This window comes from Acanthisitta chloris, unplaced genomic scaffold, assembly GCF_000695815.1.
Source record: "Acanthisitta chloris isolate BGI_N310 unplaced genomic scaffold, ASM69581v1 scaffold18135, whole genome shotgun sequence".
NCBI classification, from domain to species: domain Eukaryota; kingdom Metazoa; phylum Chordata; class Aves; order Passeriformes; family Acanthisittidae; genus Acanthisitta; species Acanthisitta chloris.
Window position 1 is genome coordinate 44,596 of NW_008672440.1, and position 26,211 is coordinate 70,806.

Here is a 26,211-nt window from a genome sequence, read left to right on the forward strand (position 1 = left end):
ATCAGGTCCGTCCCAAGCTTTGTGGTGCCCCTGAGTAGCAGCTGTCTGGATTCCTTGATTGGAGGTGACCTTCAAGGACTTGCCCAACCATATGGAAAGGCCCTGGCACAGCAGGCTCTGACAGCCACATTTTGTAAGCCCCAAGCCAGACCTTAGCCTGCCAGATCAGAGTCCTCTGATGGCAAAGATCACAGAGGATTTGAATGCTAGTGAAAGATCTTGATGGCAGAGGTTGTGTTACCTTGTGTAATATCCTATATAATCTAATAAACAAGTCTGACAGTTTTATACTTCATGTTTATTATGGGTATTGGCTAAATTTAGTCAATTATTTATGACTTTTATTCTTTTAAAACAACGATGTTCATTTGCCCATCTCAGGTAAAGGTCCAAAAATATTATTAATATAATAATACTTGTGGTTGTTTCTTATCTTTAAAGGTACTTGCATGTGTTCTCATGTGTTACCTAACCAACCTGCTGCTGGTCCCACGTGCCATAAAGCATAAGTCCATATAATTGCACCTTTCACTATGAAAAAATCAGCATTATTACTTTAAATGCAGCTGCATCAATACAGTGTTGATCTAAACAGGCCAGATGGGTTTTCCCTGAAGAGGAAGTACAGGATATTTCCATAGAAGAGCACCAGACTGCATCAGTCTGTTGAGGGGATCTTGCTCAGCAGTTCCTTTGGACACCAACAGCTAAGATTGTATTTCCAAGTTTCCTAACTTCAGGCCTGTAAGAGAAAGATGTTTCCATGAGAGAGCAGCTTGGGTTCCTGCTGGCACCAGTGCTGCAGTGTTCTCTGCTGTTTCTGTGGGATCCCTTAGGGATTTGGGACTCTACAGCAGTGGAGCTGAAACATGAATACATGAAAAGTAGTCACACTTGGTTTTGTTTGTTTTCTTCTCTCTTATCCTACAATAAATCCTTGTGAGATGTGCGAAAGAATTCCTCCTAGTGCTGTTTGAAGTAAAATCGTGTCGTGTTTTTTGATTGCAGGTTCCCTTGCAGCTGATAGAAAGTGTGGAGTGCCGTGATATATTTCAGCTTCATTTGACTTGCAAAGACTGCAAGGTGATAAGGTAAGAGCAGGCTGAGGGCTGAAGGGGGTGGGTTTGCTTTCCACATGCTGTGGCAGCTGTGGTGTTTGAAGGAAATGTTTGTTTGTTTGAAGTGGATTTGCTTCCCTAAAAAGCTTTTTCTGATGTTGCTGTGATAGCTGAGAATGGCAGCAAGATGGACTGTGTGTTTGCTTACTGGGATACAGGACAGAGCAAACCTTGAGCTGAGCCCAAGTGGCAAATCTTGAGGTTATTCTGAAATTCATTTTGGTCTCACTGCATTTTCCCTGCTCTACAGTCAGTTATATGTTATAGGTGTGTCTATATCTACATGCCCATAGATCCAGACCTAGATAAAACCACTGGCACACACACTGCTTGGAGAAGTGCTTAATCATTTGGGGTTTGCAGGGTTTAGGTATGTGCTTGGGCAGTTCTGTAGCTTCTGCCATGCAGCATTTACACCTGTGAGGGGACAGTCACTATCCTTAAAGCATAGCAGCCTACTGGAAAAGAAAGTCAGGGAATGAGGTAATAGAAAGTGAGGGAACGAGGTAAATCCAGGCCTCCAATCCACTCTGTACCCAGGGTCACAGCAGCATGGAGAAAGAGCATTCATTGCTGCCTGTCCTTCAGCAGACTCCAGAGCATGAGCCAGGACTCTCTGAGCTACTGAACCTGAGCCACAGCTATTTTTTGTGACTGCTGCTGCAGAAATTTATTTTGATCTATGTACTTTAATTAACAAGAAAGGAACATTTCTTTTTGATTAAATGTTTGCTGGCAGTACCATTGTATAATGAAATGAGCCCCAGCCATCTCTGAGCATTCAGGATGTCTGACAGGTCAGCTGCTGCCTGAAATGCTGTTTTCTCACAAGGGCTGATTTTACTTTAGGAGTAATATTTAGTTTAATTTGAATTCAATATTTAACTTCCTCTTTACTTGTGGCTCTTGACATTTAAGAAAGTCACCCCTTCCTCTCTATATTAATCTGTTATTTCTCTTCGATTGTAGAGTGAACACAAATTATTTGTATTTATGCTCTTCTTTATGAGTTTCCCTTCAAAATTGCATCTCCAGGACTGAGGACTTGGTGGCTCTGGTGGAGTATGGGGCTGAGACAGGAGATTTAGAACATGTTGCTGTTCTTTTTCACAAGCAGAGTTTGTGTTATGAGTAATAGGGCTCAAGTGAAGATAGTAATTGTGATTTGCACCACCAACTTCAAAAGAATTTAGGAAGAATTCAGGGTGAGATGTATCTTCTTTGAGTGTGGATATCTAACAGAGAATTAGCAGTCTAAGCAGTCTGAGCTGCTTTATAGTCAGTGATGGGAAATAAATAAATGCCTCCAGGCTGCAGTTCCTCACAGCTGTTTAGAGATGTCTTTTCCCTTCCACTGACTGACTCTTAGCTATGTGCAGGTAGGGGTAATAAATCTGCCCCGAGGGAATACAGATGCCATCATTAACCAGGAACACAGTAGGGCTCAGGCTGAGCTGAATGTAAATACTTGGTGAATGTTTTATAACTATAAAATCTTGGAGAAATCTGTCAGAGCAAAATAAATCACTGATATATTGCCACCCTTTTATTCTAAAGGGTTCAGGAATCCTCTTTAAAAAGACAAACTAATGGAATTTTAATGCACTGCTTTGAAGATTAGTTTCTCTTGTGCAGGGAGTATTCTCACTAGTTGTTGTTAGTCTGTAATGTTGGGCAAAGCTCAGTGTGAAACATAGTTTGTGCTTCCCACCAGGGCCAGAAAGAGAAGGGTTTGGAAGAGACCTTAAAGTTCATCCAGTTCCTCCCCCTGCTATGGCCTTTCACCAGCCAGGTTGCTCCAAGGCCTGTCCAACCTGGCCTGGAACACTTCAGGGATAGAGCAGCCACAGCTGCTCTGGGCAACCTGTGCCAGTGTCTCAGCACCCTCATAGGGAACACTTCCTTCCCAATATCCCATCTCTCCCTGCCCTCTGGCAGTGGGAAGCCATTCCCTGTGTCCTGTCCCTCCAGGCCCTTGTCCCAAGTCCCTCTGCAGCTCTCTTGGAGCCCCTTTAGGCACCGGAAGGTGCTCTAAGTACTCTCTGGAGCTTCTCTTCTCCAGGCTGAACACCCCCAGCTCTCCCAGCCTCTTTATGGGAATGTGATTATGGTTGTAATATGTAGGTTGTAATGTCTCTAATAGTTTCTGAGTTCCCACCTGGTCCCAGCAGTCAGAATTCACTGTAGCACATTCCTGTCTTTGACTGTGTAAAAGTTGCAGAGTGACCCGTGATCTTGTCCTTGGTTTATAGTTAAGACATGACAAAAGTCCCTCTGATTCCTGCCTGGCAGGGCACACCACTGGTTATTCACAGGCACAGAGCACTGCTGTCCTGCTCACAGTTCATCTTCGTTTCCCTAAGTGGATGTTTCCTTATTAATATCCACGGGTTTCATTTTTACTCTCCTTTAGGATGTACATGGGAGCAGAACTAAGTTGGCAATAAGATGTTTATTCTCATTTTGTGCTTTCCCAGTGGTTCCCATGCTCAGCCTGTCATAACCTGTCAAACACCTCATGTTTCAGCTTTTACTGACCACTAACCAGTAGCTGTTTGTTCTGGCCCAGGTGTCAGTTCTCTACCTTTGAGCAGTGCCAGGACTGGCTGAAGCGACTGAACAATGCCATCCGCCCTCCCTCCAAGATAGAGGACCTGTTCTCCTTTGCCTACCACGCCTGGTGCATGGAGGTATATGCCAGTGAGAAGGAGCAGCACGGGGACCTGTGTCGGCCAGGTATGTGGGAACACCTGGGGAGCACCACAGAGGCACAGCAGCACCTGAATGTCCTAAGGGAATTCTTGTGGTGGGTTTCATTTACTTAGACCTGTGTAACGTCAGCAGTTGCTCCAAGCCCTGTCCAACCTGGCCTGGAACCCTCCCAGGGATGGAGCAGCCACAGCTTCTCTAGGCACCCTGTGCCAGTGCCTCACCACCCTCTGAGGGAACAATTCCTTCCCAATATCTATACTCTCTCTCGTATTTATCTCTAATTTTTCTGTGGTGTCACAAGAAAAATTGTTTCAGACATGCACATTTACATCTTGGAGCTAACTGTGTGCCTGTAGTTATCTGGGGATTGAGAGACTTAACGGATTTCTGCAATATTTAATGGAAAGTTGTAATACTTAAAGCATTAATTTTTCAGCAGTTTCTGTCCCCTGTCAGGTGCTGCTCTGCCTCTTGATTTAAGGGAACAGTAATTTAAAGAGACAAGCAGTGGATGGACTTTCTGAATCACTTGCTCTAGTGCTGCTCACATGCTCCTTAAGTTTAGCACATTCCTTAGCTCTGGGAACCTGGAAATTTTGTCTAATTCTCTAGACTTTCTGTCTGACAGAATAATTATTCTTTATTGCCATTGTATATTTTTCAGTTGTATTTTGATACTTTAAAAAATGTGTCAAGGAAATAAATGGGGCTCATTGTACTTCCTTTAATATATTACTCCAGGAATTTATGAGCATCTTGTGACTGATATTTGTGTCCAACAATCATTTATGCATTTTATCTTCCCATCTCCACATGACTCATAAGGAATAACATCCAATTCACTGATGGAAGGCTGAGATTCAGGATAAATGACAAGGTTTGCCTCCAGCCATGCAGGAAACCTGGGGCTGAAGTTGCATATTCAATGAAGATTGCCCACGTTCCAGAGCACATTCCAAATCTCAGCCCTTCTCCAGAGCTCCACATTCTTCCCATTGATACAAAATTCTTTGGAACTTCAGCAAATCCCACTAGGACTCTGATAGATCTCAGTTCCTTTTGCTGATGTGCTTGGTCTGCAGTTATTTTTATATGAATTTCCAGAAGATGAAAATTGCAGAGAAAAGTCCTTGTTGGACTTGAGTATTTCTGGAGAGTTGGCCAGGGAGGGCCATCATTGGCTCCTGCCAGGGATGTTCAGACTAGAGCTGTGCAGTGTGGGCTGTGGGTTGGGACTGAGTGATGTGGAGTTTTCCTCAAACTGCTCTGCAAAGTAGGAATCTTAGTTTCTTCTCTCCCCTTTATTTTCTCCCTCTGCTTGTGATCCCCAGGAGAACATGTGACTTCAAGGTTCAAGAACGAGGTGGAGCGGATGGGCTTTGACATGAACAATGCCTGGAGGATTTCCAACATCAATGAGAAGTACAAGTGAGTGACAGGAGCTGCTTCCCAGCCTACACCTCAGATGCCAGTTTTGTTAGAGCACTTCACCAGAACTTTTTCCACTTCTACAGTTCCCAATAAGGGACGATCAGAATGAGGATTTTTTTTTCTTGCTTTATAGAAAAAAAAATGTGCTTTTAATTATTTGACATTTCATTAGCTGCCATAATTTTTTAGGCTTAGAAATAGCAGATTTTGGCATGCATGCTGCAGGACTTGTTAGAGAATCAGCATTCTAAGGGCAGAAAGGTGATCTTAAGTGAGCACGGAGTGGAGTTTGAACTTTTGAAAACTATATTTTATTGTGTCTTATTCTCTAACTTAAAACAAAGATGTATTTTAAAACAAATGTTTGGAAGAGTGAAGCTTGTAGGTGCTGAAAATAAGAGAAAACACTTTCTGAGGTGCTGAAAGCCCAGCCAAAAGTCTCTTCTCTAGGCTCTGGGGCAGAGGAAAGTGTTCCTCCAGGACAGGCTGTTCTGGCTGATCCCTGATCCAACTCAGAGCAAATCCAGCTGGAACACTGTGTGATGAACAGGTTTCCTTGCTCTGCCTTTGCAGAATAATAACTTGCAGCTGTAGTTGGTGTCACTGCAGGAAGAATCTCTGTGCTGGTCTCTGCTAATCTAGGGAAGAAGAAATAACCATCCCTTGTTTAACACAAAAGGAGGAGTTTATTAACACACAGTGAAACAGGAGTTAGCAAAATGTCTGTGCTGAGCTGTCAGGTCCTTACACTGCTTGTGTGTGTTGTCTGGGACATGTGTAGCTCTGTATCTCTTCTTTTCAACCCTTTGCACCACGTTTCTCCTAGGCTCTGTGGCAGTTACCCCCAGGAGATCATAGTCCCTGCCTGGATCACGGATAAGGAGCTGGAGAGTGTGGCAAGCTTTCGGTCCTGGAAGCGTATCCCTGCTGTGGTGTACAGGTGAGGCTCTGCAGCTGCAACAGCTGTTGGAAGTCATAAAATCAATCGAGTTGGAGAAGACCTCAAAGATCGAGTCCAACCCTACCATGATTACTAGACCATGGCACTAAGTGCCACATCCAGTCTCATCTTGAAAACCTCCAGGGATGGTGAATCCACCACCTCCCTGGGCAGCACATTCCAATGCTCTCTGTAAAATCTCTCTCTGTAAAAAATCTCTTCCTAATATCCAGCCTAACCCTCCCCTGGCAGAGCTTGAGTCTGTGCCCTCTTGTCCTCCTGCTGGTTGCCTGGGAGAAGAGACCAACCCCCACCTGACTCCAACCTCCTGTCAGGGAGTTGTAGAGGGTGATAAGGTCTCCCCTGAGCCTCCTCTTCTCCAGGCTAAACAATCCCAGCTCCCTCAGCCTCTCCTCACGGCACTTGTGCTCGAGTCCCTTCACCAGCCTCACTGCTCTTCTGTGGCAAATAAAAGCTGAAATGAGCTGTAACTGGGGATTTTGGCTGGTGTTGAAAGGTATTCAGGCTGCTCTGGGTAAGGCAGACTTATACCTTCAGTCTGAGCAGGAGTGATGGTTTGTGTTTGGAATTCCAGGCACACTGCAGAACACTCAGCATTGCATCTCCTGCAGATCACTGCTGGGGCAGTCACCCCAGCTGAGATGGATTTTTAATTTTTTTAATACGAAAGTGAAAAAATATAAGATGAAGACATCAGTGAAGCGCTGATAAATGGCATCGCTGGCTGGGTGCTCTTCTGGCTCTTCCCTACCCCTCATCTGGCTAATTCTCACACCCCAGGATGAACAAGTACAAATACCAAAATTACTTGAAGGCGATATGAAGCTCAAATTAAAAATTAATGTATGGTTTAGCTCTATCTACACATTTGAGATAGTTTTTAATTAGATTGAACTCAGCAATTCTTCATCATAAAATTGCTTTTCTGAGATATTGGCTTGACAGCTATTTTAGTAAGATATATATGCCAACGTCTGTTTTCTCAAATATTCTGAATTCTGTGCACATTCTATGGCTGCTCCATCCCTGGGAGTGTTCCAGGCCAGGCTGGAAAGGGCTTGGAGCAATGTCAGCTAGTGGAAGGTGCCCCTGCCCATGGCAGGGGCTGGGATGAGATGAGTTTTAAGGTCCTTCCAACCCAAACCATTCCGTGATTCTATAAACCTGTCGTTTAATACCTTCGTCCCTTCCCTGGTGTAGTTATCCTCCTGTAAATGTTTAAAATCTCTTTAAAAATCAGATGACAAAGGGATTAAAAAGATAATGAAAGATCATTCCCTAAGCCTGCCATTCCCTGGGAGCAAGTACAAGCTGACTGCAGAGAGCAGGAGGGTTGGCAGATCCTTATGGCCTGGGTTGGAGCAGTCAAGGGTATGAGAGCTGTAGGCCCCAAAACACCATTTACTCAGCTTAAGAGTTCTTGTTCTGTGAGTGGAGAACAAATTAACTTGTGGCAGCAAACCATTCTCTTTAAATCCTCCTGACTTTCTTCCTTTTCCTTCCAAACACCAAAGGGCTTAACACAGGCTCTCTCGGAATGGTAAGGAGTTGTTCCATCCTCTGCTCAGCTCTGGGAGGGGGAAAAATACTTTCCAGCATATGCTGATCTCTAAATACTTAGGTGTTTTATTACTATGATGCTGCATATAGGTATGTCTGTTAGTACAAAAGAATAATGTGATTTATCAGTGGGTTTCAGTTCAGCTTTCCATGGTGCATCTCAGGCCACTTTGGGCCTGTTCTGCAGTGATCACATAGTTAGGGGACACCTCACATTTGCCCAGGGAAGCATCCCTCCTCCTGTCAGCACTGCATAGAAGGAAATCACTCTGTTCTTACTCCGGGGAGCAGTTTGCATTCCAGGGATTTATGGGAGAGCAATTTAAAAGTCAGAAGACCACAGAGACTGAGATTGTTCCAGCCCCGCATTCAATTTTCCGCAGCTCTGCTGACACTGTCTGTGGTAAATCACAGGTGGTTTTTCATTGCTAATCCTCAAATCAGGGAGAGAAAAGTGTTTCTCTTTTTTGATTTCTTTTTTTGTACCTTGACATTTAGTAGTAAATTTTTCATGACATCCAGTTCATCATTCTGGGCCCTAATAGAGCTCACAGCAGCTTGTGGGTGGTATCTGTATGATCTCAAGGCCAGGTTGGATGGGGCTTGGGGCAGTCTAGGCTGGTGGAAGATGTCTCTGCCCATGGCAGGGGGTGGGATGAGATGATCCTTAAGGTCCCTTCCAACCCAAACCATTCCAAGATTTTATGATTGGAATTCCATGTATAGTTTTATATAGATACAGCCATAAAAGTAGCTTTTTATTATTCTTGGAGGAGTAAGGGAAAAAAGCTTATTCAGCTTTCATTGAAGATGATTTTGGGTCTTTATGATTTTAGTTTCATTATTGATCATATTAATAAATCTCTTTTTTATTTACTTTGGGGGGAAAATTAGTAATCATGATTTTTTTTCTAATTAGTCCAATCACTTGTATCAGGTACTGAGCACTGGACAGGGAGAGACCAGAGACTCTGGCAACAACAAATCCGTTGTCCTTCTGAAGCAGTCCAGGCTGAAAAGTGGAGTGGGATGAATTTGGAGGCACACTTCAGGAATACTCCTTGGAGATTGGGCTGTCAGGAATGTTGCTTCTATTCTATGGTCAGATTTCTAGAAACGTCTCACACTCATCTTCTGCAGTTTTGGTCTGTGTTTAGTTATGTACAGCTAGGCACATAGTTCATAGAGTCAGAGAATCACACACAGGTTTGGCTTGGGAGGGACATTAAAGATCATCTCATCCACCCTCTGCCTGGGGCAGGGACATCTTCCACTAGCCCAGGTTGCTCCAAGTCCCATCCAACCTGACCTGGAACACTCCTAGGGATGGAGCAGCCACAGCTTCAACCTCTCTGGGCAACAATAATTTCTGTAGATAAATCTGGCCCCAGAAAATGAAAGTTAACTAGATGGCTCTTAGGATTTAGTGGGAAGACAATAGAGAGGACTTCCTACCTTATGGAAACAGCATCCCAAGCTCAGAACAGCCTACCTGGCAGTCAGCTGTGTGGAAGGTGCCCTATTGCCTTGCCCACTGCTGAGGAGGAGCACCCCCACAGGCAGAGTTCCTCCGGGCCCAGGGAGCAAAGGCACATGGAAAACGTTCCTGTTCTCTACTTGCTGAGTTACGTCCCTGAACTGCAGCAATGTTTTTTTCCATTACTAGTGCTGGTAGTTCAGTAATGCTGTGGAGGGAGCAATTCAAAGCTTCCTTACTGCTCCCTGCTCTGCAGTTACAAGGGCTCTGGGGATTTATTTTGTACTCAAAGGTGGCTCGAACACAGGGAGGATTAAGCCTCTGCAGAAGTTTTCATACATCCTACAACTGTACAACATGTTGTAAAGGCCTTTATAGTTCCCTGATGGTGCTTTACTCCTTGGTTTCTGCAGTGGGGGCAGCATGTTGCTTGGTCTCTATTGAGGAAATTTGCAGTGGAGGTTTTGCTTTAAGGTTTTTTAAACCTTTTTTCTCTGGTTGCTGAGCTCTGAGTGACACTACCTTATCCTGAGGGACCTCAGAGTCACACTGGCTGGTTTTATTCCCGTGACCAGGCCAGTTGGAATGAGTGTGATTCCTCAGACCTTCAGCATGCCCCTAAATAGACTTGTTTGCTGATTGCTGCTGGTACATCTGAACATGGCATATTTGTGTGGGTTAGGAGTGTTTGGGCTTTGCAGCCATCAACAGGCTAAACTTCTGGCCTAAGGATTCTGTATTATTTTTGCTATAATGTGAGCCAAGAACCTGGAGATGAAAATATAACTCTTTATGAACCTAGGAAAATGATTCTGCAGCAGGTAGTAATGAAATCTGGGAGAACATATGGAAAAATAAATGAGCTGCTCTGTTCCAAATAGATTTCTTACACCTATAATGATGTTTTATTTTCTCTTATTAGTTGTGCAAGCGTAGCAGGGAACTGGGTGGCCTCTCAGTGATTGGCATGTACTTTTTGCTGAACTAATTTGCTATAGGTAGAGCTGTTTGTGGAAGGCTATTAATTCCAGCAGAAATCCATTTCCCTGTGCCTGCAGTCTGCTGGCACCTGCTGTAAGTGCCGTGGCTACGGATTGCTTTTCCTTCGGTTCGGTTAACGCAGCGTGGCAGCTGCCTCCTCTCACTGAAGGGGTTTTATAGGAAACAATTACAAAAGAGCTATGAAAAATACTTAAAATGGCAGATCACAGCCTATTTTATAATTTCAGGGACGTGCCCCACGGAGCTGTATCCCGACGCTGTGTTGCTGCTGCCTGAGTGCAGGAGGCAGCGACGTGCGACCCACGCTGTGCCCTGCAGGGACACTGAGGAGGAGGTGCTGAGCAGCACCCCCAGGGGCTGACAGCTCTGACAACACATCACAACCAGCCTGTCACACCTCCATAAACATTTATTAGAGTGCTGAGAGGGAGAAAGTTGAGATTTATAGGTTTGGGTGGGCATTCTATGTGGTTCAGGGCTGAGGCAGCTGGGAAGATTTGCTTAAAGCTTTAGGTAACTCTCCCTGCTCTGTGTGTTCCTGGTCAGAGGGAATGAGCAGCTCCTGGTTGCCTTGAAGCTGAGATGTGCAGTTTGTGTGCAGGGAGCCTGGGAAATCCTTTGCTGCATTGTAACACACAGAAACTGGAATTGGCATGTGGGAGCTTTGTACCTCTGGGGTGCAGAGACCTCAGAGCCCCTTCCAGTTCCTAAATGGGCTCCAAGAGAGCTGCAGAGGGACTTGGAACAAGGGCGTGGAGGGACACAGGGGGTGGCTTCCCACTGCCGGAGGGCAAGGCTAGATGGATATTGGGAAGGAATTGTTCCCTGTGAGGGTGCTGAGGCACTGGCCCAGCTTGTTCAGAGCAGCTGTGGCTGCTCCATCCCTGGGAGTGTTCCAGGCCAGACTGGATGGGGCTTTAAGCAACTTGGTCTCGTGGAAGGTGTCCCTGCCCATGGCAAGTGGTGGAATGAGATGATCTTTAAGGTCCCTCCAACCCAAACCATTATGGGATCTACAGGCCATTGAAATAGAGCAGCACAGTGTGTGGATGAGTGGTTGGATATTTCAGATGGGACATGAGACAGGAAGCAAACATTTCTAGGTATCATGTGTTCCTGAGCATTGTTGGCTCACTCTGTGGCCTCAGAGAAGCTGTGTCTGCTGCTCTGGCCACTCCACCTGCAGCTGCCCGTGCCCACAGCTGGGATTCCTTCCTGCCTGTGCTGAGCTCCCTGACTTCAGGGAGCTCGTGGGAAAGGTGAGGGAGAATGTTGTTCCTGCCAGCTGCAAACACTTCAGGAAATAGGGAGTTACTAGTGTTGGTGGCAGCATGGAGGCAGTGAGTGGAATTACTGTGATAGTATGTTTCAGTCTTCTGTTTATGGTAGATTATAGAGGAGAGTTTTTAAATCTTTTTCAGAGCTGGTTTGTAATGGTTGGATAAGTTTTAATTATTTCAGATCTGTCCTTTATGTGTAGTACAAGAAGCTAGGTCATATTTAAGGAAATAACCACTAACTCTTCAGACATGTAAAGAAAATGTGCTGCTTTTTGATGTCACTCCCCTGAAGACAGCAGCCACACTCAGGTTTGGTTGTTCCTCAGCTATCTCCATCCAGCAGGTGCAGTACCTCTCTCAAGCCTCACCTGCTGTTCCAGAACATTCCTCAGAGTTCCCTGGCCAACAGGCCACAATATTGAGCAAGAAAATGCTTTGTTTTCTCTTCCTGCCCTTGCTTTGACTTTCACCTTGCAGTGACTGTGGTCACTGTCAGCACTTTGAAGGGAAGCACGTGGAATGCACTGCCACTGAATCCAGGCCGGGGATAACTGCTGGAGGATGGAGAGGTCCCTGCTGGGAATTTAGCTGCTGGAATGCACTGTTGAATTTTTCATGCCCTCCGTGTTCTTTATCCTGATCTTCAACTTATGCACCTCTGTTCTCCTTTCCAGGCACCAGAGCAATGGAGCAGTGATCTCCCGCTGTGGCCAGCCCGAGGTCAGCTGGTGGGGCTGGAGGAATGCAGATGATGAACATCTTGTCCAGTCTGTAGCCAAAGCCTGTGCCTCAGACTCGAGGTCCAACAGTAACAAGTTAATGAATGGGAATTGTTCCAGAGATTTCTCCAATGGAGGGGACCTCTCTGATGCGGAATTTGGTAAGTTTGTCCCTGTTGTTGTTCTGGAAAGGGCAGAGCTCCATGTGAAGGTTTAATCTCTTACACACACTATAGCAGGTTGGATCCATTGTATTTAATCCAGTCTCCAATGCATGTGCGTTGTGGGGCTGAGTGAATCATGTTGTAACCCAGGTCAGAGATGTCCTTTCAGTTCCTCACCAGCTGCATCTCCTCCTCCCCAGACTCCTCCATCTCCAATGCCTCAGGAGCAGAGAGTTTGGCAATTCAACCTCAGAAGCTTTTGATCTTGGATGCACGATCTTACGCAGCTGCTGTGGCCAACAGAGCCAAAGGTGGAGGCTGTGAGTGCCCAGGTGAGCAGCAATGGAAAGTCTTCTCAGGGGTTCATTCAGTTAACCAAAAGGATTATTGCACTGATACCCTTCAGTAGTGCATGTTCACCTGACCCTGGGGATGTGAGGACTATTCATCTGTCTGGAAGTTCTAGGTCATGGGAGCTGTCCCTCAGCCCTTCCAGAGAGCAGGTTTAGTGTTAATGAAGGCTGTTCTCAGGGTATAAACCCTGAGACCTGAGTTACCAGCATGTACTGAGCTGGTAACTGCTCAGTAAATGCTGAACCATGTGGAATATGCTGATGAGCTTTGCCTTGCTGAGTCAGATATGCAAACTGTGAGAGACAAAGGTGTCCAGTGAGCTCATGTCTAAAAACCCTGAACTTGTACAAACACTAGCTGTAGAGGATAATAATATTCTAGAATGGTTGTGTAGAATGAACTTTTCAGCAATTTTTCTAAAGCTGGAACATTTTTCAGCATTTATATCATAACCCAAAGCAGCTACAATCTGCTTCACCTCAGTGTGGAACACATTTGCAGTACCACTTTGTGTGTACTTTGGCACTTCTGAATTGGTAGTATTACAAACAGGATGTTGTTTATGGCCACTGTTGGGTATGAATGCAGCCTGTTAAAATTCCATGGGTGAAGAGTCTAGAAAAAATCCCAGACAGAAAAGCTGGAGATAAGATAACGAAAGCTCTTTTGACCATATATTGTTGTTTTGGTCTCTGCTGCCATAGCTGCGCTTCGATTTGCAGCCACCGGTGAGAAAAGATGGAGTTTCCATTTAACACTACAAAACTGCTATATAATTCCTTGTCAGAGAGTAAAAATTCAAACCAGAAAAACAGAGTATACAGAAGTTTCATTTTCTTCCTGTGTATTTGTTCTTGAGCTTTGTGTAAAGATTTCCAAGCAGTTTCTCACCTTCAGTGAAGGACCTGCATTGCTTTTGCTGCTGAGTTTTCTCCAAGTATTGCCAAGTTTGCTTCAGTCTCTGTATAAAAATATCTCGTTTATGCTGTTCTTTATTTTATAAATACCATAATTCAGTAAAATGACCCAAAAATGCTAAAATTGTCTGATCCAGCCTGTGGCTGCTGCCTGGGGTTGCACGGTATGTTCTGCTTGGGAGCTGCTGTTGGGCTGATAACGAGTTGAGAAATAAAATGATACAAAACATGCTCAGACACTCCTGCATTCTCTAGTGCAAGAACTCAGTATCCCATACTCTCATCCTGACTGGTTTTCTCCTGTAGAAATGGTTATTTTAGCTATTGTGTCATCATTTTTGTGCAAACAGAGGCACGAGGACAGAGGAAAATTAAACCTAGGAAGAACTACTGCATTGGGATTTTTCTGGGTCTCCTTAGGTGCTCCCCTGACCAGTGACCCTGTCTGTACAGGCTTTGCCTGCAGCGTTGCTCCAGCACATCCCATAGCAACATCTGAAGTAATTCCATATATCTTCTGTTTTCCTGAGCTTCCAGTATTCTTCCTACATGTGATGCTTCCTCATAAAATTCCTCTCAGAAGAAACCAGTGGATGAAGTAACCTTGGAGTTGTTAGGAAAAAGAATCTGTTACTTACATACCTAAGTTTACCAAATTTAAGAGCATCCATAAATTATCAGTTAAATATTATTTATGCTTCACATCTTAGGATGTTTTTCAGTCCTTAGAACATTCTGGAACCTGGAGCACAGGAATATCTCCATTCCCACAGGTTTGCACACTCTGCTTTTTGTAACCTGAAGTGAAACATTGCCAATAAATCCATCAGGACTTCGCTAACTACTTCCTGTTTTGATGGGCTGTTGTGCCATGTCTGGAATACCCTCTGAGCTCCAAGGACTGGTGTGTCCATAGGGAATGTTCCTAAACAGATTATTTCATCTGTCCGCAGCAACAGTGGTTTGTGTTTATGAAAAAAACTTCTTTCAGAAATATATTTGTTAGTTTCTTTCTGGCTCTTAAGAGTATTACCTGTGAAGTTGTGTTCATGGGGATGGCAAACATCCATTCCATCCGGAAGAGCTTCCAGTCGCTGCGTCTGCTCTGCACACAAATGCCAGATCCAGGAAAGTAAGTGGATGTTTGGGGGTTTGGGCCTTGGGTTACATGTTTCTCAGCCACATTTATTTGCTGCTGATTTTAGGCTGAATTTCAGCGCTTTTGCTCTTGGTGACTTTCTGGTGCAGTGATGTGATGGCAAACATCCATTCCATCCGGAAGAGCTTCCAGTCGCTGCGTCTGCTCTGCACACAAATGCCAGATCCAGGAAAGTAAGTGGATGTTTGGGGGTTTGGGCCTTGGGTTACATGTTTCTCAGCCACATTTATTTGCTGCTGATTTTAGGCTGAATTTCAGCGCTTTTGCTCTTGGTGACTTTCTGGTGCAGTGATGTTAAGCTATATTTTCATTTTCATGGAACTGAAGCCAGAGGAAGTCATTGGTTTATTATGACTGAAATGACCCTGGAAAATTAGTTCTGAGACTACAGAGTAGCCTTGAGTGTTGATACCAGAATGTTATTGCTTTAGAGTGGGCTTTGAAGCACTCACACTTAGGGTGACCTATTCCCAGCTCTTCCAGCTCCACATCTTGGCTGTCCACTGGAAAATTCTGGTGGTGTTCCATGTGCTTCATGTATCTGTGCTGTCATCTCAGGAGAATATTTGATAGCCCTCCAGTGCTATGGAGTAACTACCCTCTGATGGCCCAGCATCTCAGAGCTTCTGAGCTCAAGTCTTCACTAGGACACTGTAGTTGTCCCAGTCCTGTTTGCCCTCCCACTTGCTGCTTGGAATTTGCTGCTAAAGCCTTCCATGGTTTCAAAGTTGATCCAGAATGGGCACCCTTATTGCACTGGAGATCTTCAGCTCATCCCAGAGCCTGGCAGTGGGATGGGCTGTGTGGCTTTGTGTTTTCACCTCTGGGAAAGCATTAATGAGACGTAAACATGAAATAATCCCTAAAGACTCAGCTCATTAAAACAGAAGCTTTGCCTTGATAGCTTCAGAGATCCAAACCTGAAAGCATTTTAAAAGAGCAAAAACTGTCTTCCCTTGTTTTCCTCTAGTTGGTTGTCAGCTCTGGAGAGCACCAAGTGGCTGCAGCACCTGTCAGTGCTCCTGAAATCTGCTCTGCTGGTGGTTCACGCCGTGGACCGGGACCAGCGGCCGGTGCTGGTGCACTGCTCCGATGGCTGGGACCGCACCCCCCAGATCGTGGCCCTGGCCAAGCTGCTGCTAGACCCCTACTACAGGACCACAGAGGTTGGTAAAGCAGCTGGGAGTGCATGGGGGAGGCCCTGAGCTCAGGGCCTGGCCTGAGAAAATCTGTGTTCACATTTGGGCTTTTCACTGCAAAAAGGCCATTGAGGCTCTGGAGTAAGTCCAGCCAAGGGCAACGAGGGCAGGAAAGGGCTAGAGCACATGAGGAAGGGCTGAGGGAGTTGGGCTTGGTTAGCCTTGAGAAGAGGTTCAGGGGTGACCTCATGGCTCTCTCCAACTCCCTGACAGGGGTTGGACAGAGGGGGGATGTCTTTCCTGCCATGGCTGCAGGGAGAGGACTAGAGGGAATGGCCTTGAGCTGAGACAGGAGAGAGGCAGATTAAATATTAGGAAAAAAATTTTCCCTCTTGGGGTGGTCAAACACTGGAAAAGGGAATTGCCCAGGGAGCTGGTGGAGTCACCATCCCTGGAAGTGTTCAAGAGGCATCTGGACCTGGTGCTGGAGGATATGGTTTAGGGTTTAGAGGTTACAGCAGTGACAGGTTAATGGTTGGACCTGATGATCTTAGAGGTCTCCTCCAGCTTTGATCATTCTGTGAAATGGTTGCAGTTTTTTCCACCAGCAAAGGCATTAAAGCTGGCAGCAGTTTACCAACAGCCTTACGTGTGCACACAGTTCCACATAGGTATAGGTGCAGTCTGTAACTCAGGAGCAGATTGTATTCCCCCGTGGCTGGCACTGCACGGCCCATAGGCTGTGCTTCCCCCTCCTTAGTTTAGGAATGCAAAGTGCTGCAGTTGCAGTGTCCATTGCACCCCTGCAGGTTCTCAGCCAAGCACTGACACAAAGCCTTTCTCTTTGCTGCATTTCCCTACTGCATGGCTTTCCAGTTTCACATTTTCTTTGTCCTCTCTCAGTTATATTTCTCCTGAGTTTTCAGCTTGATTTCCCCTCATCACTTTGCAGCACTGTGGGCTGTGTGCTGGCTGGATTCCATCTCCCAGCCCACGGGCAAGATGCCTTTGTTGTCCAGAACAGAACTCTGTGTCTGAACACTGTGCTATAAACTGCTGCTCAAAGCCTCACACACATGAAGACCAGAGGTTTGAACTGCAGCACAGCCTTTTGGATGGAAGAGTGGAAACTTCTTGGATCCTTTTTCACAGGGGTTCTAGAAGTTGGCATCCATCACGGCAAAACATGATGCTGTGGCCTGGGCACAGAACCTCCTCCTACTCCTCTGAAGAGTGCTGTCCTTCCTGTTGGGAGTGCAGAGTTCTGCTGGGCATAGCCTGTGCCTTACTTGATACCCAGAGGAAACCATGAACTGTGACTATCTCTACCAGGATCAGAAATGTTGAGAAAGATGAGTCTTCAGCACTGTCACATGTCAGGCTTCCCAGCTGTCCAGAGCCATTGTTTTGGCTCTGGTCACAGACATTATTTGAGCCTTTGACTCAATAAACATGCTCTGTAATTTTCCTTTCCATTAAGAACCAAAACCTTCCTGATTTGTGAAGGGATTCAGGTCCTGTGTGACCTTCAGCTTCTCACCTAGGCACTCTTTTGGGATGTTCTCTGCCTTTTCCTTTTCATGAGAAATCTCCCAAGTGAACCTTTCATCAGCCTTGTGACTGTGCTACACCTGGTGTACACGCAGGCAAGCACCTGCCCTCCCTGAGCCTGGATGTCCTGGTGTGCATGGATTGGTTTCTTCCACGACAGATGGATTTGCCTGTCATTTTCAAGAGAAAGCTTTCAGGTGTCCTGTCCAAGTGAGGGGTGCCATGGTCAAGATGGTTTTGGTCAAAATGCAGTTCCTACTCACCCCTGGCTGGCTGAGATAGGGCTCATAGCAGGATCCTCCTTGCCAGTCGCTGAGAACTTAACTTGTCTTATTCCCTTTCCTGTTCATGTAGGTTTAGGAATCCGTATCTGTCCCAATTCCATTGTGCAGCATTTCAGAGCACAGAGGCATGAGGTGAAGCAGTAAAGGGAAGTACCAAACCCAGTGCTGAGGGGTAATAAAAGACAGTGAGGACACAACAATATTCCCATGAGCCTCAGACCATGTCAGGAAACTGAACCAAAGCAAAATAGATATTCTTCATGTGTCTTTTCCATCCTGCAGGGTTTCCAGGTGCTAGTGGAGACAGAGTGGCTGGATTTTGGCCACAAGTTTGCAGATCGCTGTGGCCATGGCGAGAACTCAGACGACCTCAACGAGCGCTGCCCCGTGTTTCTGCAGTGGCTGGACTGTGTCCATCAGCTCCAGAGGCAGTTCCCCTGCTCTTTTGAGTTTAATGAAGCATTCCTTGTGAGTTGTGGCTTGGGAGGTTGCTGGTTTCTAGACTGCTGGTAAACCAGGGCTGGCAGGCCATGGAGCATGGGAGGGTGGGCTTTTCCCACCTGGCTGTGGTTCTGCAGGTGTCCAAGGCCAGGTTGGATGGGGTTTGGAGCAACCTGGACTAGTGGAAGGTGTCCCTGCCCATGGCAGAGGATGGATGAGATGAGCTTTTAACCCAACCCAACCCCTTCCAACCCAAAACATTCCATGGTTCTGTATGCTGTAACCTGATAAAGGTAACAGGAAAGTTGTCTGGATACAGCAGACAAAATTATTTGTGTACTCCATAGTGTCTGTTCACTCTTAAAACAGAAGCAGGACCCTTAGGGACTTTTTACAGACTTTAAAGAAATAGAGGCTACTATTTGACTAGTCTCACCTAAGAGGTGTAATACATTCACACAGCATGAATAAATCGTCCTCATTGGCCACACAAACTTCCCCCTGCTTTGATCCTCTGAAGGCTCCTCCTCTAAAAACAACCTGCTCCATTCATTTTTTTTTCAGTTTCTGTGCTGGAAATGTGCAGGATATAGGAGCTCTGTTTATCTTCTCTGGAAGCAGACAGCTCTCCCATTACGAATTCACCTCAAATGGTCAAAGTCAGTGACCAGGTCTCTGGGGAAGTGGCAGTCATGGGCTGCAGGACCAAGAATTTGAAGAATAAAAGTTTTTATGAAGTGTCTGATGCACTAAGAGATTTAAGGCACATTCCTGTGATTGTGGCTGACTTGAATTACCACTTGCCAGCTCAGCCATGTAACCGAGTCGGTGTACAGTCCCAGCGTAGCTCAGTTGTGAAATGAGATACATCAGGTAGTAACTGGCTTCACAGCACACTGCTAATCTCCAGGGGCTGGGAGGGAACATGCCTTGGTGTTCTGGCCTTTGTAGAGTGAACCCCCTAATTTATTAGAGTTCTGAACTACTTGTCTTCATTTAAACATCTGAATAATCCCAAGGAAGTCATTTATATGTCTAAAGTTAAGCTAATACTAAGCCATTTTGTAGGCTGAGCCCACGGCATGGAGTGATTAATGATCAGCATTTCTGTGCTGCTTTAATGTTCTGCAGCAGAGGAATCATGAGTCCCTGCTCTGCCTGTCCTGCAGGGCAAGGAGTTTGCATCAACGTGACTCTTATGCTGATTATGAACAAATATTTTGTCTTTCTATGTTATATTTTTCCTGAATTTTTGTAGTTACGATTTTTAAAGGATTCCACTCCTCTTGCATTCCTGTGCAATTGGTTTGCAGGGAGGTATGCAAACAATGCTGTGTGTGGCGTGGCAGCCCTGGGAGGGAGCATGGCCCTGCAAAGGGAGGGTGAGGCTGATCTCTTCTGCCACCTGACACATCTGTCTTGCTGTGTGCAGGTGAAATTGGTGCAGCACACCTACTCCTGCCTCTTTGGAACATTCCTGTGCAACAATGCGAAAGAGAGAGGAGAGAAACACACTCAGGAACGGACCTGCTCCGTCTGGTCTTTGCTGCGGGCAGCAAACAAAGCCTTCAAAAACCTGCTCTACTCCTCCCAATCGGAATCTGTATGTATCCCCCACCCCTGGGGGCTCCCAGGGACAGTGTTCCCAAAAGGCTGTCCCCTGGGAAAACACCCAAACACTGGGACATGGTGAACTGGGGTTCAAACACAACTGAGGCGGTGGCTGCCCCATCCCTGGAAGTGTTCCAGGCCAGGTTGGATGGAGCTTGGAGCAACCTGGGTTAGTGGAGTGGAAGGTTGCCCATGGCAGGGGATGAGCTTTAAGGTCCTTCCAACCCAAACCATTCTGTGAGTCTATGAACTGTCACTATGAGCAGTGCAGAGGCATTCCCAGATCAGCCTGCTCAGCTCTCCCACTGACGTTCACCTTGGAACGCTTGGCTCAGACTAGTGTTAATGTTTCTGATATTTGAGGAATGTCAAATGTCACCTCAGAAATTTCTCCATGCTGGAAATGTGTTTTCTGTAACTAAATATTTTACTTTATTTTTTGTAACAGAAAACATTTCAGTGTTTGACAAATGGACCTTTCTAGAGAACTCAGCTGTGTCAGAGGAGTGACATAAAATTGCCTGCAAACCTAGGCACTGTGTCTAAATTCATGTGAAATCTAAACAGATCAAGTAGCTCAGATTATTTAGTGTATCTTTGTTTCTTCTTAGTATCTTCATGTTTCCAGTTTGGCTGCTCCATGGTAAGAGCTCACTGAGGGTTCTGGGAAGGGGCTCATAGTTACCCCATGGTGTGTTTGATCCCAGGCCACGTGAGGCATTGAGGGCAGTAGACATGGGCAAGTGAACAAACAGGCAGTCACCAAATGACATCATGGTTAGGGCTGCAAAGACTTTTATAAATATTTAAACCCTTTTTATTTATGAGAGTATCAGATGTCACAAACCAAACTCAGGCCTGTGCAGTGGGTTTGCATATGATAGATGTGGCTTTGAGTTGTTCCTTGGAGTAAAATTAAAGCTTGGCTTAGTAGGGAAGAGTTTTATGCCCACATTGGTTATGGAAAGATTAATTTTGTGTTCACCCCAGCTCTCTGTGGCTGTGTCTGCCCCAGGCTCTGGCCATGCAGCCTGCACTGGGCTGTGGGCAGGGCCCGTCAGTGCCACAGCAGTGTCCCACAGAGCCCTTCCAGCCTTCCACCTGCCACCATCATCCTGAGAGCCTGTGAGACAGAGCAGAATGATGTGATCTGTGAGGATATTTAAGCTATAGATGCATCTAAATTCCCCTGAAAATGCCAGTGGGTCTGCCCAGGAGGAGTGCAGGGAGGGCTTCTCCAGAGGCTGTGTGGTCAGGTGTGCCCTTGGGCTGCCCTTCCGTGCTCTGTCCCACAGTACAGACACAGGCTCGGGGACACAGCGTGTTCTCAGGAAATAGGACACTGCACTAACGAGACTGCTCTGTCTGCGTGGGGGAGTTTGGTAATTTCCTGTCTTGGGTTCATCTCTCTGCGGTTTTACTTGAGGCTTTAAAAGGTGCCTCTCTGATGCAGCCACATGTTACAAAACCATAGTTATTTCAGAGCAGCAGCCACCCCACAGCTCTCCCCCTGCTCAGTGCCACAGAAACCTGACAGAGGTTTCACAGACTCACAGGAGGACATTTTCTGATTTAGGAAGGATCATCAAGTCCAGCTTCAGGCCCTGCACAGGACAGCCCAGCAGTCCACCCTATGCCTGAGAGCATTGGCCAAACACTCCTTGAGCTCTGTCAGCCTTGGGGCCGTGACCACTGCCCAGGGGAGCTGTTCCAGAGCCCAAACACCCTCTGGTGGGGCAGACTATTCCTCTGTCATTGCCTGCATTTCCTCAAAGAAGCTGCTTGGAAAGAAGTGGGATTGCTAGAGTGAGCCCAGGTGTTTTTAAAGTGAAACACAAAGCATATTCCATGATCAAGGAATCCCTTTTATGAGCAAGCTGCCTCTTCAGCAAAGTATTTCTGGGTGCACTTGATTTGTAACATGTGAGTGCTCCCATTAGAGCCAGGCCGGGCTGTGGTGGACTGGGGCCTGTGGGAGGAGGTTGTGAATTCAGCTCTCCTCTGGCACAGTGTAACACAGCACACAAGGAACCGTCAGCGCTGACAATGGGCCACTGAATTCCACAGCAGCTTAAGTTACTCAGGAGCATTATGAAGGTGTAGATTCACAGGGAGCACATTGCAGGAGTTCATTCATGAGGAGCTGAAGGCTGGCATTGTTCTGCCTCTGTCTCTGACAGAAAAGATCATTCTAGATCCAAGTGTCACTGATTAAATGCCCTCAGCTGGAGATCTCCCAGCTGCAGAGCTGCACAGTGGTGAGCTGCCACCCTCAGAGCTGAACACTTCTCTGCCTTCTGGCAGCCAGCAGTTGACTCTTTCCGTGTGTTCTCCCTCTCAGGTGCTGTATCCAGTGTGCCATGTGCGGAACTTAATGCTCTGGAGTGCTGTTTACCTGCCCTGCTCCTCCCCCTCCACGCCTGCCGACGACACCTGTGCCCCATACCCTGTGCCAGGCTCTAGCCCTGAAGATCAGCCTCTGGGCAGGTGAGCCTAGAGCCCAGAAATCCCGTCCTGTAAAGTAAGATCAACAGAGAATATTGTGGGATGTAAAAGGAGGATGCTTGTGGGGGGGGCAGGGCAGGATTTCTCCCAGGTGTGTTTGTGGGACTGACCTGCCCAAACACAGTCTGTGGGTGTTCGGGGTTTGGAAGCTGTCACGTTTCAGGGGTGATAGTGTGTCAGAGAGAAGCTTGGCAAAGAGAGTTAAGCTCTGGGTGCGTCACACAGCCACGCAGAATTCCTTATATCCTTGTGGGATATAAGCTTTCCCTTGGTTATCTTGAATTTAAGGGGTTTTTTTGGTGTTGCATAACTATTTCTTTGCTTTTCTGTACAATGACTCTGAGCACATGTTAATTAGGAGGTGTGACCAGGCTGTGAGCATTTGGGCTCGATGGTAAAGGGATTATTCTGGGAATAATATTCTGGTTGAACGTATTTTCCTAATGGCAAAAAAAGGAAGTACTGAAGCAGCTCTGCACTACAGATGGTCAGAATGTGTTCCTGGATAATACATCACACAAGTCCACTAGTTAGCAGGTTGTTACTATCCTAACTGGGGAGAGGTTTTAAACCACAGTAGCTAAAAGTTTAAAGAAAACATCCCCTGACTTCAGACTGGGATTGTTTGTCCCTTTGCAGGTTACCAAAGACAAGATCCTTCGACAATCTGACGACAGCCTGTGACAGCAGTGTGCCTACAGCCAATCGCCGCAGCAGCGACCCCAGCCTCAACGAGAAGTGGCAGGAGCACCGGCGCTCCCTGGAGCTGAGCAGCCTGGGCCCCCCCGGGGACGACCCCTTCGAGGGGGACAGCCTGAGCAGGCAGGGCAGGGCCCCCCTGGGGGCAGAGCTCTCTGTGGCTGCTGGGGTGGCAGAGGGACAGATGGAGAACATTCTGCAGGAGGCCACTAAAGATGATGTTGGGCTGGAGGAGCACTTAAGGGGTGGCCCTGAGACAGCAGGGAAAGGAGATGAGGTTGCTCTGGATAAGGAGAAGAGAGCTGACAGTCTGTGTGGGTATGTCGGTGACCTCGGTGAAAAGGCTGAGGCGGATACAGGTATCGTAAGGAACAATCCCACATCCAATCCACACACAGTTTCACAAGGTGCTTCTGAGCTCAAAGGACAACAGGATGAGCACAGCAATCCCAGCAATGCTCTCCAGAAAGTACCTCAGGTGAGAGAACTGCAGAGTGTCCCTTCGGAGGGCTCCGGAAACAGAGATGCGCAGAACAACGCGGAGGAGGAAGGTGTTGGGAAATACGAAGGAGAAGCAGAGAGCCCGTCCAGCACGGGGGAGGATGGCATTGCCTTTCCTCTGACAGCCCTGCCGGAGCCAAGGACATCCAACATGGAGAGTTCCACAGAAACCTTAATGGAGATGGAAGCAAAGCCCGAGCTCACGCCTAAGAGCCCGTGCCACAGACCTCACCCCTTCGACAACAGCGCTGACGAGTTGTCCCGGACTCCGGAGAACAGGCCGGAGGGGGAGGGCATGATAGAGCTCCAAAAACTGGGAACAAGAGTGCATAGGACTTACGGTAGCAGCAGCACCACACACCTCCCGATGCCTTCCCCTTGTGCCTTGCCTTTAGCAGAGCGTAAAGATGAGGTGGTGTGTAACGGGGAGCCGGAGCCGGAGAACAAGCTGTCCGAGCCGCCCGTGGGGCTCCTCCCCACGAAACCCTCCGCGGCGAACGGGCACTGCCTCAACGGGGAGGACGGGCGGGCCAAGGCCGCGCTCAGCCGGCAGGTCTCTGCCGCCAGCTGCAGCTCTGCGCAGCTACACTTGAGGAACTTGCACCAAAAATGGATGTTCAGCCATCTGGGCAAGCAGCAGACGGGTGGCAGCCCGGATCAGCCCGCCCGCAGCCACCTGGACGATGACGGGATGCCTGTGTACACCGATGTCATCCAGCAGCGCCTGCGCCAGATCGAGACTGGCCACCAGCAGGAGGTGGAGACCCTGAAGAAGCAAGTGCAGGAGCTGAAGAGCCGCTTGGAGAGCCAATTCCTCAACAGCTCCCTGCGCCTCAACGGGGACTACGGCGACGAAGTGGTAAGTGAGTGGTAACGGCCACGTCCCAGAGGTCACCGTGTCGGCAGCGCTTGGGTCGTGGGTCAGGAGGTGATTTTTGGGCTGTGCAGGCTCTTGCAGAGCTCTGCAGGTCATTGTGGAGAGGCAGACACTGCCTGAGCACGTGCAAATGGCAGTGACAGATTTTCACTGCACTCCAGTGTGGCCATTTTGAGATGGGTGTTGGCAGCGTGCTCACCCTACCTGGGCACACCTGAACCCTTTACTGGCCTCACTAAAAAGCCAAACACTTGTTTTACTGTTTGTTTCATAAACAGGCAAAGGTATTTTCCTGAGTCTGTGACTGTTCCATTTTTAGGACAGCAACATAGGATGATCCCTTGGTGCTGTGGAGGTTCAGACTGCACCGGTGTTCTGTGAGCTCAAACCCATCAGGGCCACACCATTTACTGATGGCTGTGCTGTTCCAAACTCAGTAACTGGAATAAATCTCTGGAATTCTAAATTAACTGGAATAAATTAACTGAGCTTTTGTGACAGCCTTATGTCAACAAGGGGATTTTCTCAAGAAATTGCATTTTAAGAGAGCTTTTAATCTATTTGTGCTTTTACTTGGAAGTGTTTAAAATTGTAAAAGTAGAGGCTTTTTTAGGGAATTGTACCTTCCTGTGGGTTTGGATGCTGGGCCTGCAATTCCTGAGGCTGATGCAACATCCGTCAGAAATTTCGTTTTCCTATGTGCACGTTAAAATGGGATTATATGCCTTAAAAAAGAGAAAACAATAGGAGGTTTCCACTTCTGTTGGTTAATTCACTGTTGTTTAAGAGGGGCAGAGGTGCTGGATAGTCCCAGGTACGTTTGTTGTGAAAAATCCTTAGAGCCTTCTTGGCTCTTCCCGTTGGAGACACAGCGCAATGGGCTCCTTTGGGCTCACTGTCACTGCAAAAAGCTTGGATTCCCTGGAGAAATTGGATGCTTTGGCTTCATGGATTCTATTCCCATATTATAAGGGCCTTCAGAAGCTGTAGTTAGGGCTGGCAGTGGGAGTGCATCAGCCTCCAGAAAATTCCCTGGTTTTAAGGACCTGATCTCTGCCTGCTCTGTGCACCTCAGCTTGGCAGTTGCAGGTTTCTTGTGAAGCTCCAGGAGTGCCCATTTCTCAGGCATAAAAAGACATTTAGCTCATGATATTTTGCAACTTTAAAATATTTTAAGTGCTGGCTGAGCTTTAAGTCTGTTTAAATCCACCTCTACCTACACAGACTCTATTAAAGCAGCATTATTCCCCCAAACCTATATATAGAACATATATGGCTCAAATTCCAAGTTTCCCATATGCCATTTGGCTTGTATTATCAGAAATCTTTGCCAATAAAAGGATATATATATTACTAATAGTAGTTTTGAAAGTGAAACAACCTTGGAAAGGAAAGAGGACCCTGGAGTTAGAGCTACAGGAGCAGGTTTTGGCTAATCACCCAAAGCCTTCCCAGAACTTTGCTCTTACACAGCAGAAACCAGATTTAAATCCCTTCTACCTCACCCCATCCTGTCATCAGAGGGCAGAACCTGACCTGTTGGGGATTTTTGCTTGGAATTTGCTTTATTCCCAATTCCCCACTGCACAAACTGCCACAACCTGTGGCACGTGTTGTCCCTTCAGGAAGGGCCTGTTGGCTGTGCTGCCAGGTGTGTAGGCAGGTGACAGGTTGTGACACTCACCCTTCCAGTGCCAGCACAGCTGCTGTCTCTCAGCAGGATGTCCCTTCCCACTCCTCCCTACGACG

General features: G+C 46.9%; 1 protein-coding gene across 1 annotated transcript in view; it reads left to right on the forward strand.

The window, feature by feature from the left end:
- The window catches only part of MTMR3 (myotubularin related protein 3), a gene marked incomplete at its 5' end in the record, with an annotated part of 37,912 nt that overhangs the window by 7,202 nt on the left and 4,499 nt on the right, over window positions 1–26,211 (forward strand). Inside the window, 13 exons of the mRNA XM_009074532.1 lie at window positions 1,009–1,091; window positions 3,688–3,854; window positions 5,162–5,258; window positions 6,088–6,201; window positions 12,216–12,421; window positions 12,625–12,756; window positions 14,649–14,656; window positions 14,721–14,827; window positions 15,825–16,020; window positions 18,111–18,296; window positions 19,702–19,872; window positions 22,222–22,367; window positions 23,025–24,444. Of these exons, the coding sequence (XP_009072780.1) occupies window positions 1,009–1,091; window positions 3,688–3,854; window positions 5,162–5,258; window positions 6,088–6,201; window positions 12,216–12,421; window positions 12,625–12,756; window positions 14,649–14,656; window positions 14,721–14,827; window positions 15,825–16,020; window positions 18,111–18,296; window positions 19,702–19,872; window positions 22,222–22,367; window positions 23,025–24,444 (3,033 nt within the window). The remainder of the gene's footprint in view (window positions 1–1,008; window positions 1,092–3,687; window positions 3,855–5,161; window positions 5,259–6,087; window positions 6,202–12,215; window positions 12,422–12,624; window positions 12,757–14,648; window positions 14,657–14,720; window positions 14,828–15,824; window positions 16,021–18,110; window positions 18,297–19,701; window positions 19,873–22,221; window positions 22,368–23,024; window positions 24,445–26,211) is intronic.